Source organism: Mustela lutreola, chromosome 17 (assembly GCF_030435805.1).
Source record: "Mustela lutreola isolate mMusLut2 chromosome 17, mMusLut2.pri, whole genome shotgun sequence".
Lineage (NCBI taxonomy): Eukaryota > Metazoa > Chordata > Mammalia > Carnivora > Mustelidae > Mustela > Mustela lutreola.
The window spans coordinates 20,264,265-20,281,185 of NC_081306.1; the positions used below are offsets into that span (position 1 = coordinate 20,264,265).

General features: G+C 61.6%; 2 protein-coding genes across 3 annotated transcripts in view; one reads left to right on the plus strand and one right to left on the minus strand.

The window, feature by feature from the left end:
- The window catches only part of LOC131819867 (mitochondrial import inner membrane translocase subunit TIM16), a 64,170-nt gene that overhangs the window by 29,191 nt on the left and 18,058 nt on the right, over nt 1-16,921 (plus strand). The gene's annotated exons all lie outside the window — the stretch shown is intronic.
- On the minus strand, nt 1,903-12,960 carry VASN (vasorin). The gene is made up of 2 exons (XM_059155267.1): nt 12,802-12,960; nt 1,903-4,561 (listed from the first exon to the last, which is right to left on the minus strand). The coding sequence occupies exon 2, from the start codon at nt 4,549-4,551 to the stop codon at nt 2,530-2,532; it is 2,022 nt and encodes a 673-aa protein (XP_059011250.1). The 5' UTR covers nt 4,552-4,561; nt 12,802-12,960; the 3' UTR covers nt 1,903-2,529.

Here is a 16,921-nt window from a genome sequence, read left to right on the forward strand (position 1 = left end):
GCTTCACACCAGAGAGCTTCTGCTCTTCATGGCGGCCCCACCCGTCTCCTGGAGGCCTGCATGGCTGGCAGCGCAGGGACTGGGCCAGGGTGCCTTTATCGGGATCCTATCCCTGCCTGCCCTGAACAAGCTGCTGGCTCACCTCTCCCAGCCGGTGCTTCTCACTGTAGGACATTTGCTGGGCGTTAATGAGTCCATGTGGCACAGGGCCTGCGGCAGCAAGGACCCAAAATCCCACTGGCATCTCTCCACATCTGTCCCTGGACCCTGCCCTGGGGCCCTGGGATTGCCTTGGCTTGGTCTCCACTCTGCCCCTGGGCCTCCCTCCACTCCCCCAGCCCCTGATCTGATGTGATACCCTTTCTGGGAGAGCTGGAGTGATCTTCAGCCCATCTTTGGGTCCCGCCTCCCCACCCCACCCCCTACCATCCCACTAGGCCAGGTTTGGCTTTGCAATGAAAACATTTATGCAACAGCCAATGCTGTGTTCAGCAGCAGCCCACAGGCCCACAATGGCCCCTTTGACAGGGCTGCCGAGGGGGAGGGCAGGCCTTGCCATAGCCGCTCCCCTAATGGGACCCAGGCTCACAGGAAATCCACCTGGCCCACCGCTGCCTCAAGAAGAAGGGGCCCCACCCAGGCTCACTGCCACCATCCTCTGCCCGCCACGACCCACCACCTACCTCCTTCCTTCCCGTGCCAGAACCCTCAGCAGCCGCTAATTGAATCCAGAGCCTCGCGTGGCTGGGCCTGACTCGGCGCTGACATCAATGCCCTGAGCCACAGGGCCTGCTCCCCAGGTCTGGCTGAGCAGCCGCCTTCCATGCAGGGCGAGGCTGATGGGGCCCAGGGGCCGTGACCCACAGAGGGGACCCAGGATGGGGCCTCCGGGAGGTTTGCTTAGTGCTCGCCACGCCTCTCTGTGGCCCCAGGGCCCCCTTTGCCTCCCGTCTCAGGGTCATGGGAGAAGGTGCTGTGCTAGCGCTCTTGTTTCCCAGCTCCCAGCACCCAGGCCAGGCCAGAGCTGCAGTCCTGCATCCCTGGCCCTGCCCCCATATAGTCTATGGCCTTCCTGGAAAACACTCCCACTTCCGGGGTTTCTGGAAAGCCTGGCACATCCCAAGTGCAGAGAGTAAAGGGGCATCACAGGGCCATCAGGCCTTTGCAAGCCAGCCTCAGACCTTTGGTCCTGTCCCTGAGCCATCTGCCCCTAACAGCCCTGGCTTGGCCCTTTCTCTCCACTCTGACAGAGGGTTTCTGTCATTCAGAATCTGTGCTGACCCTCCACTAAGACCCCTCTTTGCTGCTGGAGCAAGAGGCCGGGAGCAGGGTTTCCTAGCCTGAGCCCACGCAGACGGTTGTCAGAACTGCAGGGAGGGCTGAGCTGTGTGCTCTGCCTGGCTCACCACCATCTGTGGGGGCCTGCAGGGCCTTCACAGATGAAGGTAGACAGTGAAATGCCTATCAGGCCCTTCCCCAAGGAGGGCTGCTTGGGGACCCTCTTGGCCTTTTTCTGCCACGAGGCTTCCCCAGTTTCCCAGGAGCACTACAGTTCCTGCTGGCAGACCACTGGGCCTGGGTGGGGTGAGGCCGCCCCCGTGTCCCTCTTCTCCGAGGTTAGAAGGTGCTCAGCTCCCAGCTCTGCTCCCACCTGCATACCAGTCTCAGCTGAGAGGCTGCACCAGGCACTCTGATTGAGGCTGGGCAGACATAGCCCAGCGCAGGGTACCTGGAAGGGCCACCCTTCCTGGCATGGTCGGGAAGCCCTCCTAAGCCCAGGGGCTGCTGATCAGGGCCTAGTGCCCACTGGGGAGAGGGCACTTCCCCCAAAGAGAGTTAGCCCTTTATGCCCACCCTCCCTCCACCCAGCCCAGGTACCCTGGGCTACGCTAGAGAAACAGACTCACTTTATCTTTTATTTTTCGTACAAAAGGCCTTCATATCATTGTTTGTCTTACAAAAACCAAAGTCCTTGTCTCTGAGTTTGAAAAACATTTTCCCAGAATAAATGGGAAAGAATCTCATAAATATATTTTTAAAAATCAAAGCAAAACATGTTCCTAAAGTGTCTGTCCTTCCAGTTTCTTTTGTTCCTTTGCTCCTTGGGGCTGAGGCTGACCCTACGCCCCATCCCCAGCCCCACTCTTCCTCTGCTGTCTTTCTGGGGGCTTCCTTCACTGGCCCCCAGAGTCTCCCTGGGAGGGGGGGCCCTGGCAGCCCTGGGCCTGTGTTACCAGCACACGGCAGGGCACGCCCCACCTTTCCCCAGGGGTTGTACGTTGCAGAGGACAGGGCAGACGCCCTCCTCATAGGCACGCAGGCTGGAGGCACCTTCGAGGTGGTCACCTGGGTCCCAGGATCTCATGGATGAGGAGACGGAGGGGCTGGGTCTTGCTGTGGTCACACAGTGCCCACCCTGCTGTGTCCCCCGGTAGGGATCTGAGAACTTCCTCGGTCTGGCCGCAGGAGGGCGCCGGCGGGTCCCAGCGGGGCTGAGAGCCCGGCCTCGCAGCTTCGTTGCTCCCAGGCTTAGATGTAGGGCTTGGCGGGGAGGGGCCCCTGGGGGCTGGGCCCGGCGTAGCCCATGAGTGGCACCTCACACTCGGGCCCGCTGGGTGGGGCCTCCCCACCGACCTCAGTCGCCTTGGGGCCCGGCTCCAAGGGGGCCTTCACGCCCTCCAGCTCCAGGGGCCCAGTGCCGGGTCCCAGCTGTGCTTTGCCGTGCGCAGCCGCCGCCGCCTGCCCCCGCCGCACGCAGTAGGCCGCCCCCACGGCCGCCAGCGCGGCCAGGAGCACGGCCGCCAGGGCGGGCGCGATGAGGAGCGGCAGGTTGCCCTCCCGGGCCTGGGTGACAGGCGCGTGGTTGGAGCGGCTGGCGGGGGGTGTGCGGGCCTCCCCACAGGCCTCTTCGCCCTCCGGCACTCGCCCGACGCCCAGAGGCCTGACGCAGATGGAGTAGGTGGCGTTGGGCCGCAGCTGGGTGACCGTGTACTCGGCAAGGGAAGCGGGCAGGCGGAGCGTCACGGGCCGCTTGTCGGGGCCCGACAGGTTGCGGTAGGTGAGGCGGAGGCTTCTGAGCTGCAGGGCACTGCCCTGCAGGTAGCGCCGCAGCCCTACGCGCAGGGAAGTGGGGCTGGCTGGCTCGATGCCCAGGGCCGGTGGCTGCGGCGGCTGCAGCGTGGCCGGGGCCGGGCTGGCCGGAAGCCCCTGCCGCACGCGGCTCTCGCAGTACAGGCCCACAAAGAGCTCAGGGCACAGGCACTCCAGGTGCCCCTGCACCCCCAGGTGGCAGGTGCCGCCATTGAGACAAATGGAGGCCGGGCAGTCCTGGGGCCGGGATGGAGGCCGCACCGTGGGCGGGGCTGCAGGGGGCAGGCTGGGGGCCTCCGTGACCAGCTCCGTCGGGCTGAGCCAGGTGGGGGCTGGACTGGAAGGGGAGAAGGTGGGCCCCCACACCTCGGGCTTTGTGGTGGGTGCTGTGGCTGTGGTGGTGGTGGCAGGGCAGCCAAAGTCCGCATACTCGAGGTCTAGGAGCAGTCGGCCGGCATTCTTGGGCGGGAAGTGGCAGCGTGTCTCCTCTGGACTGGCCAGTGCCACGTGGCTGTCCCGTAGCCAAGGCCCAAACCAGCTTAGGGGGCAGACGCAGTTGAAGGGGTTGCGGGCGGCTGCCAGGAGCCGCAGGCGGGGGAAGAGGCCCGACAGCTCGTGCGGGAGGGCCTGCAGGCTCAGGTTGCTCAGGTCCAGCTCCTGCAAGGCCACCAGGCCGGCCAGGCCCTCGGGCCGCAGCTGGGCAATGCGGGTGTTGCCCGCTAGCCGCAGGCGCGTCAGGCCCCGAAGGCCCCGGATGGCGGGTGGCACGCGCTCCAGCTGGTTGTCAGACACGTCCAGGTCATGGAGGTTGCGCAAGCGGCTGAAGAGCCCCTCATCCAGCCGCCGCAGCCCCAGGCCAGCCAGCCGCAGTGCCTCCACGTTGGCCGTGTCCAGGGTGCCAGGCTCCAGTGCCGGGAGGCTGTTGTGACTGAGGTCAAGCAGCAGCAGGCGCGGCAGGTGCAACGGGGGCAGTGCCCGCAAGTCGTTGTCCTGCAGCTTGAGCTCCAGGAGGCCATCGAGCGTGTCAAAGGCCCCGGGCTGGATGTGGCGGATGCGGTTCTTGCCCAAGTAGAGGCGCTCCAGGCGCCGCAGACCATGGAAGGTCTCGTTGGTGATCTCGCGAAGCCTGTTGGCCGTCAGGTCCAGGTTGCTGAGGTTGGCGAGCGGCTGAAAGACCCCGCTGGGCAGGCTGGCGATTTGGTTTTGCGACAGGTCCAGGAGCTGCAGCCCCGGCAGGCTGGCAAAGCTGCCTGCATCGAGCGTGGTGATGCCGTTCTCGAAGACGTACAGGCCCGCTGTGTCGGGTGGCACGTCGCGGGGCACAGTGGTTCCCTGCCGGGCGGTGCAAAAGACCGTCTGTGGCTGGTTGCACTGGCAGCCAGATGGGCAGCCCCACACCCCAGGCTCTGGGGCCAGCAGCAGCAGCGGCAGCAGCAGGCGCAGGGGGATTCTGGAGCACATCTTCTGGTTCCTGGGAGCAGAGGGGAGAGAGAGAGAGAGAGGCAGGAGACCATGAGTCAGGGGCCCAGGGGACAGCCACGCTGGGGAAGGACCAAGAAGGGAATTCCCAGCCCCCTTCACCATTCCCTTCCTCCAAGTCCAAGAGTGCACAGTAGTTATGAGTCAGGTCCCCAGTGCCCCGGCCCTGTTCTTGTCCCAGCCCCATCGGCCCCTCACCGAGTGACTCTGAGCCCTCACATGACTTCATTACGCTATCAGTTGCTACTTCCTGCGCTGTCACCAGGGCTCAGTGGGCTGATGCGTGCAGAGAGAGGCCGGCCCCCAAATACTCAGTGACCACAAAAGCTGCCATCTCCTTCACTCCAGCCCTCTTGTGTCTGCAGCTCAGAGAAAACACGTGGTCTGAAAGCATCAGGCTCTGTGCCCTCCCTTCAAGTCCCATCCCCCCCCGCAAATCTCCACTGAGGTGGACAGGCGAGGAGGGAGCCCCGTGGGTCTTAGAGCAGCAGGCCCTCCCCGCAGCATCTGCGAGAGAAGGGGCTGGCAGCCAGCGCGTAAGCAGAGAAGCTGGCTGCCCCGGGCCGCCGGCCCCTGCCGCCACGCTCTGTGTCCTCCGAGTGAGGAGACCGCAGCGGGAAGACTTCACATGGAAACTATGGGATCGGTGTTTTTCCACTTGTGAAGTCAGACCTGCCCAGTATGGGAGCTGAGGGCCCCTCCAGGATGTGGCTAGGGGGAATGTTCCAAGGGAGGGGGCAGAGGAGGGTCTGAGCCATTGGCAGGTGTCCTCCTGTGGGGTAGGGAGCAGGGAGGCAGGGAGCCCTGGTTTTAAGATCCCCATCTCTGAGGTGTGATGACAGATTCAGAGGTGGGGGGCTCCTGGTCTCCCTAGGCTTACCCAGGGGGGCACACTGAGGGACACTGGGTATGGGGTGACCCCAGAGTCAGTGCTGGGGCTAGAAACTTTCTGCGGACTGGTTTGTCTACCATTTTTTGGGGTCCACTCTGGCCTGAGTACTGAGAGGGGCAGCAGCTCCTCTCCCATGCAAGCTCCCTGCATTTCCAGTCCTCTCGTGGGGTGCCCCGCATAGCCATGGCAGGTGGAAACTATTCTCACTGCTCCCAGGTGACAGAAGAGAAGGGGGTTCCAGAAGGTGTAGTGACTTGCTGCCTTCCCACTGCAAGGAAATCCGAGCCGGAGCCTAGGTCCTTAACCATGTCCAGGTGCAGCTGGGCCCGAAGCCTGTGATGGTCCTGCCCTGCTGATGTGGGGGCAGCTCTCTCAGCTGCTCGGGACTCCAGCTTGTAGCTGGAACTGCTTAAGACAGAATGGGGCCACAGTATGAGGCCCCCTTTCAGGCTCCTGGGGGAGCCCAGGGGCCACCCTAGCAGCAGTCCCCACTCTCCAGGCGCCTAGAGTCCCTAAGAGGCCGGCACTCCTCTCCAGGCGCCTTCTGCTCACACAAGGGCCTTTTGTGCTGGGGCCCGGCCTCCCCTTCCCCCATGCCTGCCAGCCATCAGGCCATGGCAGGTAACACGGCCCCCTCAGCCGAGCCTGTGTTCCGCCCGGCTGCCATCCCTCAGGCTCCTCCCCCAGGAACACAGGCCCCTTGAAGTGTGAAGCAGAGGACGGGCAGGTGGTCCCAGGAGAGATGCGACAAGTCAGCAGGGAGACTAGCTCGAGGTCAAGGCCTATACCCAGGTTGGGCCTGCACAGGCCCTGCCCGCCTGCAGGGTCCCCTTTGCCAGGGAAGCAGGCCGATCACCCTCTGCCCCTCACTTGTTCACTGAAGACGACCCTTCAGAGGCCAGCCAGGGAGGGCACCCCGACCCCCAGCTGGTGCCCCTTCCCTTGCTGTCACGCCTGTCTGCTCCCTTGTGTCCCAGAGCATGCTTAGCTCATCTTTGCTGAGTGAACGGTGGGGCAGAGCCTCTAACTGAACGTCAGAGGGAAGCTAAGACTGGGACCTGGAAGGCCTTGTGCCCCTCTAGCCCTGCCGGCACCACCCCAAGGGGACTGCGTGCACCACACCCGGCCTTTTCCCGCAGGGGGACCCACTCCACCCTCACTGACTCAGAAGGCAGCGGGTGTGGCCTGGCCTCCAGATGTGGGCTGTGAGCGCCCCCCGCCCCCCACGTCCACATGTGGGGTGAGCCGCCTTCCCCTGAATCAGCCTCCCAGCGGGGCAGGCAGGGTCAGGAAGGGCGCAGCCAGGCTCCAAGGTGGGAGGGGACCCTACATGTGGCTACCCCTGCGGCTTCAGCTCCCCCTGGGCTACGTATAAGGTCATAGTTAAGAGTTCACACTCCTGGCAGCCTGGGCCCGGGGCATCGCAATTCTGAGGCCACAGACAGTGGCTTTCTCTCAGAGCCTTGCTTTCTTCAGTGTCTCCCCAGGCGTTTCAGAGTCACACATTCTAGGACTGGGAGTGCTTAAAACTGAACAGCCCTGCGTGGCCCTTGGGGGCCCAGGGTGTGCACTGGGGGGCGTTCCCCACTCTACACTGAGGAGGGACTGATGTGGGAGCTCTGGGCTTCGCTCCATGACTTTAATACATTAAGTCATCTTGGGGGAGCTGTAGGTCTGTCCAGCCACAGGGTGGCCATCTGGCTGAGTCTGTGGGGAGCAGGGGCTGGGTCAGAAAAAGAGCGACTGGCATCCTGGGTGGGGGAGACCCCAGCAGGCAGCAGCTAACCCACTTCCCACCTGCTGGGATGCCAGGGTGAGCACCTGGGCCAGAGCAAGGAGTCAGCCCTGGGGCTTTAGCAAATGAGAAGCCGGATGCCGGCAGCTCCAGGGGCTCTGCCATGGGCTCTCCTGGCACCAAGAGCAGATCGCATAGCTCCCAGAAGGGGACCCAGAAGGGGAAGGCCAGTCATGGGACAGGGTGCGGCAGGGCAACAGGACATAGAGGCCTGAATTTGGGCCCAAATTTGCCCCTAAATCGCTTCCCATGTCCCTTTCCGATTCTGGGCCTCAGTTTCTCACTTGCCCTGCCTCACTCTCTGGAGTTGTTCTGAGCACCTGGGCTTGTAGTGTTGTGTTGTTCTGTTTGTTTTTAAGTGGGGGAGTTCTTTTAACAAGTTCTGGGGGCGATTCCGCCTGCCTGGGCCCGTTCTGCTGTGTGTGTGCACTGGGGGTGTGGTGTCTCATGGAGCTCATGGCTGGCCTGGCTACTGCAGCTCCAGCAGTCCTGAAGGACCAGAGGCCTGGCCTGGGCTTTGATACCTGATCTGCTGACCCAAGGCAGAGAGGTGGGACCTCTCCCTCTGCAAAGGATGTGGAGAGTCTCCTGGAGGCAGCCCTGGGGCTTGGGGGGCCGTGGGAGTAGGAGGGCAAAGGGTCCAGGTCATCTCTCTTTCACCTGCCCCCTGCAGCCTCCTCGCCTTGGCCTGGCCCACCGTGGTGTGGTGGGAAGAGGCAGGAAACTGAGGCCCAGGCTCCTGCTGCTGACGGTGCTGCCCTCCAGGGGACAGTTACTGGGATGGGGCTTCTTAAGGTCCCACTGCCTGCGATCCCAGCCTGGTGGCATGGCAGTCATGCCTCTCCACCCTTCACCTCCCTCCTGGCTGTGAAGGGCCGGTGGGGGGTGGTTCCCGGTTATAGTGCCTGATCGCTGGGCTGTTTGGTTTGTACTCGGAGCGCGAGCTAAGTGGTCAGTCAACATCAGCTACTGAAGGTGTTACCCGTAAAACCTGAGTCCTGCCTTTGCACATACAGGGGGAGGATGGCATGGTGTGGGAGGGGCTTCGTGGCACTTTCCGCCCAGACAGGAGGCCCCCTGAGCCCAGGGCAAGGCCTCCTCGTGGAGGCTGGCCTTCATCCTCAGTGTGGGAGAATAGGAGCTGGAGAGAGTAGCCTGACAAGGAGTGTATTTGGTTCTGGAAGGGGGCGGGGGAGTGGGCTGTGCTTTGGCCGGCCCCCCTGAGCGTATGACCTGGGAGTAGGCGAAGGGAGCGGAGGGAGAGGCTCAATGAGTAAGGAACCCCTCCTCCGCTCACAGTGGGACCCTGGGGCCCTCACCCACATCTGAGTGTGGGGGACATCTGGAGGCGCCCAGTCACACATGGGCCCTGGGTCAGGCAGGTGCTAGTGAGTGGGTGGGACCCCCAGGCATCTGGGGGACCACATCAGAGCCAAGACTGCGCATCTCACTGCTCCTGGGGAAGGCCACATGCCTGGCTGCTGGGGACATAGGGTCGGACAGACGAGGCCAACACAAACCCTTCCTGGGCCAGAAACTGTGGCGTGGGTGCAGGGGTCTGGTGCTGCAGGACTGACCCTGAGGCTCCGGGCCTCTGGCTCCCAGTGCCCCCCACCCCCACCCCCGGGCTAAGGCCTGCCGGCCAGGCCTGGCAGCAGCCCAGCCCAGGAGTCTGCCAACCCCACCCCCCCAGGCAGGCGGGGACCATGCCGGCGGCCAGGATGGCTGGCTCCGGTTTCGCTGACGTGTCTGAGGAGACTCAGAGCCGAGGCTGGATCCGCCCATCTCCCCACTCCTGGGGCACAGCAGAGCAGAGAGGTTGGGGTCTCCGTCCTAGGCTCTCAGAGGAAGGGGACAAGGTGAGGTTGGAGACCGCAGTCTGGTCCTGTCATGTCATGAAGCCGGGAGTCCCTACTGGTCTTGGTTCCTCTCCCTTACTCTACCTTCTGCTGCAGTCGGCTCTGCTCATTCTGCACGTGAAGCCCAAGGCACCACTTTGTGACCTCATCCAGTTCCCTTCCCTCGCTGTCTTTCTGTCTCCCACCTTTAACCCCAGGGGTTTCTCAACCCCAGGTACACATCACATTCTCCCGGGAAGCTTTGGGAAGTTCCTGAGGGCCTCTCCACTCCTTGCCAATTGGATAAGGCCCAGGCAGAGCTGCATTTTGGAGAAGCTCCTGCAGTGAGTCTCCCCTTCAGGGCTCAGAGCTTGGGGCAGAAGATTGCAAAGGGGGACAGTCTGGATGTCCAAGGAGGGGTCCGGGTCGCCAGCAGGTGTGGTTAGTTGGGCGTGCCAAAAGAGCAGGAGCTGGGCCCTTTTCTCCCCTCCTATTTCCTCCCAGGCAGGAGCTGCCTGGCCCCAAATGGGTGCCTTCAGTGGCACCGTGGGTGACTTGGCAGCCACCAGACCTGTCAGCCCAGGACTGGGAGACTGGTGACTAAAGCCCTTCTGCCCAAGTGGGCCCTCAGGGTGGCGAGATATGTCATCTCAGTCGGAAGAGGTGCCACTCTGTTGGGAGAGGACACCTGCTTCCCCAGGAGCTATTTGGTGGCTGTGGCCCAACTAGAAATGGGCCAGTCCAGATGCCACCATCGGCACGCGCGGGTGTGATGCCACAGGGGCTAGGCTCAGTCAGACCTAGGGCCTCCTAGCTGTCCTGTCCCCACCCAGGGCCAAGCATCCATCAAGTAAGGCCCTAACCCTGCAATTAACCATGGATTTGCCAGAGGAAGACCTTAGTCACCAAGGGAGGCCACCAGCTCAAGCCAGCTGGGCCCAGGTTGTCTGGGACCGAGAAGGAAGTGGCCCTGAAGGGATCTTTGCCCTTCTCACTCTTGCCATGCCCAGGGTCCTCAGTTCCCTTGCGGCAAAACTGGCCCCTCCTGGGGTCTGTGAGCTGTTCAGGGGAGCCGCAACCCGGCTCCCCAACCCGGGTCTCTCAGTTCTTACCGCTGCCCATCCAGGCCCAGGGCCAGTAGGGGCCCCAGTGACCGCCTCAGCCCCTTCTCAGTGCAAGCCAGCTCTCTCCTCCCTCTTTAATTAAATCTCTCAGGCAGCCGCAGAGGAATGTCAGCCTTATTGCATTCCCCTGGAGGAGACTGGTTGGGGGGACTGTCCCCAACCTGGAGAACTGGCCCCTTGCCTGTCTCTATCCCCCCAAACCACGGCGGCTCGAGGGAGCCTGCTTCAGCCTCTTCATACCCAGGGAGGCTGGAATGAGGAAAAGTGGGGGAGGCCTGAGGGCCTGGCCAGCCAGGCGTCCCAGCCAGCTGAAGGAAAGCAATCCGGCTGACTCTGGAATGTGGAAACCGATAAAAGGAGGAAGGCTGAGCCCCTGTCTGCCTGCGGTGCACTCAGACTCCTGCAGCACCCCAGCCCGCCCCCAAACATAGCCTTGTTCCAGTCACGCGCGCGCAAACACATGCCCACGCCAGACACACGCCCACTGGGCCGTGCTCTCACACACACACACACTCCCTCCTTCCCTCCCCCTTCTCCAAGAACTCTTGCAAATTCCACAGCAGTGAGGGGAGCTGGTTTTCTTGGCAGCAGAGAGCCTTGGGCTCCCTGGCTCAGGGAGGGACTCTAAGGGGAGCTGAGGGGGCTACGGGAGGGGCCACTAACCCCGTTCAGTGGCATTGATGCCCTTCCCGAGAGCTCAGGGCCTGTAGATGGTCAGGGATGCTTCTGTGGGACAGGCTCACCTAGCCTTCTCTCTGGTCTCCAAGGGGGACTGGCTGGCTGGCTTTCTGAGGTGGGAGCTGCCTCCTGGGGGCAGCTGAGACCCCACTTTCCTTTTCGCAGGACCTGCCCAGCTCAGGGGAAGGGTCCACTTACAAGACCCCATGAGGACTCAACCCTCTTTACCTGGGACTTGCTCCAGCTCCCCCAGGGCTGTGGGGAATGAGGGTGTCAGGAATGGGAACCGGAAACTGTGGACCCTGCCCAGGGCATCTCCCTGCCTGCCACAGAGGCTTCTGAGGGAGAACACAGGTCGGGGCAGTATCTGAGGGGCTAGTCATGTTCACTTCCCTTTCCTCATTGTCAGAGTCCCAGCAGATGCCCTGCGACACCAGTCCCCCACTGACCACATCTGACCTTCCGGACCCCCAGGTCCCAGAGTAGCTGTTTCAGTATGCAGCTGGGGGAGGTGGGGACAGCCAGTGCCCGGGCCCCCTGTCTGGCACGTGTGTGCTCATCCTCCCTCCCTGGGCCAGATAATGGTCTGGAGGGAATCCAGCTGGGCTGCACATTACCAGAGCCCTCTTCCTGCCTCTGACACTCTGTTTACAGAAGCTCCGGGGGCTGATTCCCCTGGGAGAAGACAGCCAACTCAGGGGACTTCTCTCCCATCCCCCCACACGCCTGCCTTATCCCTTTTGGGCCTTGCCAACAGCTGGGCCCATATTGGACTTCAGTGCCCTCTGGGGCATCTACCCAGCTACCCTTCTTTGCCTTCAACACCCAAAGTCCAGCCTAGCAGGAAGGAACCTTTGAAATTTAGTGCAGTGTCCCAGCCCCATAAGCTCTTGCCCTGGAGAGGAGGGCTCTGGGTCCTGGTGCCTCTTCCAGAACCTCACCTGCCCTTGGTGCAAAAGGCAAGCAGGGAGACACGGGGACCTTCAGGGCCTTTCCCTCCTTCCCACCTTGCAGACTCCACCCCTGGGCCCCAGCAGGAGAGGCAGTCAGTGACCCTGGTGTGGTAATCTTTAACAAATGGGGGCAAGGCGGAATGGTTGGCACCAAACGCCTGGCCTGCCAGTGACCACAGGGGACCTCAGCAGCCCTCAGGCCCCAGAGCTGCCAGCCCAGGGACACAAAGGACTAAGCTGGCTCCTGGCCATTGGGTTCATAGCCCAAGCAAAGCCCTGTGGTTGGCAGAGGCAGAGCTGGGGCACCCTAATATCTGGAAAAGGAAGGGCCCCAGCCAGCCAAGATCTGTTCCCTGCCCCCCAGGGGGCATCGGATACCTCCTAGCCATCCCCAGTCCTCCCCAAAGCTGCATACCTGTGGGCCCCAGGTATGGTGACAAGGGCACTCAGTACCCCCAGGTGGCCAATCTACAGATCTGCACAGGGGCTCCAGGCCCAGAACCAGACTGTCCCACTCCAGGAGGTAAAAGTAACCAAGACCATGGCTTGACTATCCCCTCAAAGGGGTTTGATTCATAAAACTGGTCATGCCGGAGGGCCCAGCCGTGGGAGGAGGAAGCGAGGGAGGGGGTGTTTATTTTGTCTGCTCACAGCCCTGCCGGCTACCAGCCGGTGAGCCTTGTACGCGCGCGCGCGGGCGCGCGCGGTCGTAGGGCTATCCTGGGCTGCCCGAGGAGGGGGCAAGTCGGGCGGGCAGGGGGTGCATGGGGCCCGTCCGCCTTGGACCCCGGTCAGTCCGGGTGATTGTGCGAGGCTGGGGGTCGCGTGTCCGTCCTGAGTGCCTGTCCGCGCGACGGGGGGGTAGTTCGCGCGCGTGATCGGCGCTTTGCATAGCCCGCCCCATGGCGTCCGCCGTCTCCGCCCGCAGCGCCCCGTTCCGGTAGACACTCACCGGGCGGCGGCAGCAGCAGCAGGAACCGGGCGGGGTGGGCCGGCCGGCCCGATGGGGTCCTGAGATCCGGGGTCCCGAGGCAGCCGCGTTCGGTTCTCCCCGCCCCGGGCTTGGGCTGCGGAGTCAGCTCGCGGGAGGCGGGTCGCGGTTTAAGGGCTGGGGGCGGGGCCTCTCCCCCTTGGGGCGGGGCGGGGCGGGGCCGATAGAGACCCACCTCCTCTCTCCGCTAAAGGGGTCATTTCGCCCGCCGCCTGAAACTCGTTCCTCCACCTCCCGACCAAGGAGGACGGAGTCCCGCGCTCCCGTCTGCTGTGCCACTAGTTTGCCATATGATTCTGGGCGGGTCCGTTTTTCGTAAAAGCAAAAGCAAGAGAATATTGAGACCAAGAGTTTCAAACCCGGATACCTGCGCATACCAGGCGGGCGGCATAAGGACAGTGTTTAAACCCTAACACCATAGCTTGTGGAGACCTGGAGAGGTGGCGATGGGTGGGTAGGGAAAGTAAGGGTTGGTGGAAAGGCTCGACCCCTATGACCTGCCCCAGTCTGCCAGAGTTTCAGGTTTTTCAAGAGAAACTGGAAATCTGGGTTTTTTAGTTGAAATCTCTCAATGTGTTATTGTTGGTAGCTAATCCCAATTTAAAAAACTCTTGGGCAGGCCACACACAGTCCCCTGAGAACCTCCGAAGTAAAATCTCTAATGCCGAATCTGAGTTCTGGGGTCCTTTTAGCCATGAAGGCTTTGGGGGTAGGTGAGTGTCCCTGGGTGACCTTCTCCACATTTTAGATGAGGGGACTGAGACACGGGAAAGGGAAGTGAGTCTGCCCAAGGCCCCACAGTACTGGAGGAGTGGGATGGGGTGGGAGGTTGGGCCTCACCTTCCGTGGGTGGGGCCTGAGTGCTGCTGATGTTGGCCCTTGGTTGGGGGAGGGCAGTGTCAAGGGCTAGACTAGTCCAGAAAAATCCCCTGCCTTGGAATATTCCAGGAAAATGCTCTGCCCTCTTGATCCACATTTGTGAGCTTTGGGGGACCAGCTCAGCTCCCAACTTCGGAAAGCCTTGGGATACCTGCCATCTCCTCCAACCCGGCCTGCACTACACACTTTTCTTGGTGTAGATGTACGTGTGGGGCATGGCGTGTGAACTTTTGCTCCTGGGCCAGTGCTGCGTTTCATTTGGCCTGTCTGGGACTTTTTAAAACTTTGAAGCCATTGCCAACATTGAAAAATCTGGTGGTTTCACATTAAAATGGGACTTCCCAGCTTGTCTGGGACTTCCCAGCCTGGGCAAGGGCTGAGTAGTAGCTGCCCCCCTCTGATGGAGGCCCAGGCTCACTGGCTGCCCCAGTCCCCACCACTCCCAAATGTCTCCCACCAGGCTGCTTCACTCACTCACATTCCTGAGACATTTGAGTTTGCGGTCAGTACTGTATGGCTTTGGTCAGATGGCCTTGTGTCCCCTAAAGCTCTCATTTTTTTTCTTTTTTTTTTTTTTTAAGATTTTATTTATTTATTTGACAGACAGAGATCACGAGTAGGCAGAGAGAGAGAGAAAGAGGAGGGAGTAGGTTCCCTGCTGAGCAGAGAGCCCGATGCAGGGCTCGATCCCAGGGTCATGACCTGAGCATGCCTGAGGCAGAGGCTTTAACCCACTGAGCCACCCAGGCGCCCTAAGGAACAGGACTTCTTGACAGGCCCCAAAACTTTTAGCTTCTGTGCCCAGTTCTTGCTAATAGGGAGATCCCACCCACCTAAAGGGTCTCTCCCACACCCCAATCCCGAACCTGGACTCACACATGCTATACTCCCACTCCCTCCAGAGGTGTAAGGATAGCTTCCAGCCCCTAGTTTTTCCATTCTCTCCTCATATGGGATTAAGGTACTACACCCCTTTAGAACCTGATTCTAAAGCAGCTAGGAGTGTGGGGCAAGGCTTGGTCTGGGAGGGGGTTCCCAACTGCCCAGTCTGGGTAGCCAGGACAGATCCAAGGGACCTGGACTGCTTTTGACGAGGGACAACGCCAGGATATCTAGGTTCGTGGGTCTGAAGGGGAGAGATGGGCTGGCAAGGAGACCCAGAGAACTCTTAAAGCTGCTTTTCCTGACGTGCAGTACCTCCTGTGCTAAATACAGGAATATTGGGAAAGCTGGTGGGATTATCAGGTGCTAACTCCTCCCTTCTGTGACCTGGTACCACTGTTGTCCTGCATCTTCTGTGCAGGTCTGGGCTCCAGACCTTCTGTGACTTTCGTTCTGGAGCAGACCCCTGGACCTGAGTCAGAGTCCTTCCAATGGCAGGCCCAGATGCCAGCCCTGCCCCATAGCATAGCAGTGGGAGAGGTGCCCGTGCCAGCTCTTACCACCTCTGGTCCTCTGCCAGGAACCATGTTCTGTATTCCAGACCCAGACCTGGCTTGGCTCTCTTAACAAGCCTGGGGTCAGACCCGTGCCAGCTATTGGTCAGCCCTGGGGGCTGGGTGCCATGACCCCATTTCCTGGCCTGTGCCGTGGATGGCTCTGCCCCGAAGCGAGGAAGACTGGCCTGACCTGTTGGAGGAGCCAGCCCTGCCCTCCATGACTTCCTGCCCCCGCGCCCCCCAGCGCCTGAGTCAGTGGGCTGGCCAGTTTGGGCTGATGGGGAGGGAGTGCAGGGAGGCCAGGTGGCGCGTCTTGAGGAAGTTGGATTAGAGCCGGGATGAGCTGTCAATGCCACCCACGGGCCCGTTCCCCAGTTCTTGTCCAGGTGACAGTGGGGCCTCAGGAGTCCCTCCACTCCTCTCAGATGCTACCCTGAGCCCCTCACCTCCCTTCTCCACACCCTCCTGTCCATCTCCACATGGTGATCTCCGCTCAGCACACGTCTGATCCTGTCCCCTTTCACTTAAGACGTGTCATTAGCTTCTTATTGCTTGTCTGATGGAGGGATGCAGAATTCCCCTTCTTATGTAGGCCCCATTCTGTCTGGCCTCTGCCCACCCCCACTGGAAGCTCAGCCCCTCCCCCTCACTGCCCAGGCCACCAGCCACATCATCTTTCACTCTGTTCCCCAACAGACCAAGTACCTGCCTGCTGCACCTCAGAGCCTTTGCACAGGCTGCTCTAACTGCCTGGAGAGTACTCTCCACACTTGGCTGATTCCTCCTCAGCCCTTGGGGCGTAGGGAACATGCCCCTCCCATGCAGCCTGCCAAAGTCAGGTCCCCCTGCCCTCCCCACCCCCGCCATGCGTCCCCAGGGAGCTTTTCCTTCATATGTTTAGATGACTGTGTCTGGCTCTCAGGCCCAGCCGTGAGCAGCCTGAGGACAGAGGTGGGGTCCGTTGCACTCAGTTCTAGTCCCAGCTACGGGTCGAGCCAAGGGCTGGGCACAGATCAGCTTGGCAAAGGAATGAATGGTTGGCAGTGAAGGAGTGAGTGAATGAAGGTCCCGCTGAAGGGACCTGCTTCCAACCCCAGTGGAGCCAGCATCCGTGTGGGGTGCACCTCGGGTCACTCGCCAACCTTGTTCCCCTGCCCATCTGCTCCCCCACAGAAGGCACTAGTCAGACCAGGTCAAGAAGGGCAGTTCTGAGCCCAGCTTACACTGCTGACCCAAGGTAATTAGAGCCTTGTTACTCACAGGTGACGGGCCGGAGGACTCCCGGAAGCTGTGGAGACAGGGCCCCACCCAGCTCCCCAGCCCCCTCTGTGGCTCCCAGTAGGGTAGGGAGGAGAGGTGGGCAGCAGGCAGGCTTTGGGCAGCTGGCCGGGAGGGAATGGATAGACAGGGAAGGGGGAGCTGGGCCCTCTGTTGTCTGGGTGAGGGATAGATGCAGCTGCCGCAGCTGGGCGACCTCTCACCACTGGGACGACAATGAGGAAGGGTCTCTGTTTGAGGGGCAGCGTCAGGACTGGGGTGAGAGTCCAGGCCCTTGGGTTCCTAGGGACGTGAAATCGAGACCGGAAGAAGAAACTACCAAATGAAGGCACCTGTCAGAATTCTCCTGGCAGTGAAAGGCCATCGGTCCAGAGGTGACTGGTATAGAGTGGCAGGGGTGCTGGGGGCTTCCAGCCTGCCCTCTATGTTCCCAGCCACTGCCCCCCATCCAGGGTCGGGACGGAGAATGGGGAGGGAAGGGCGAA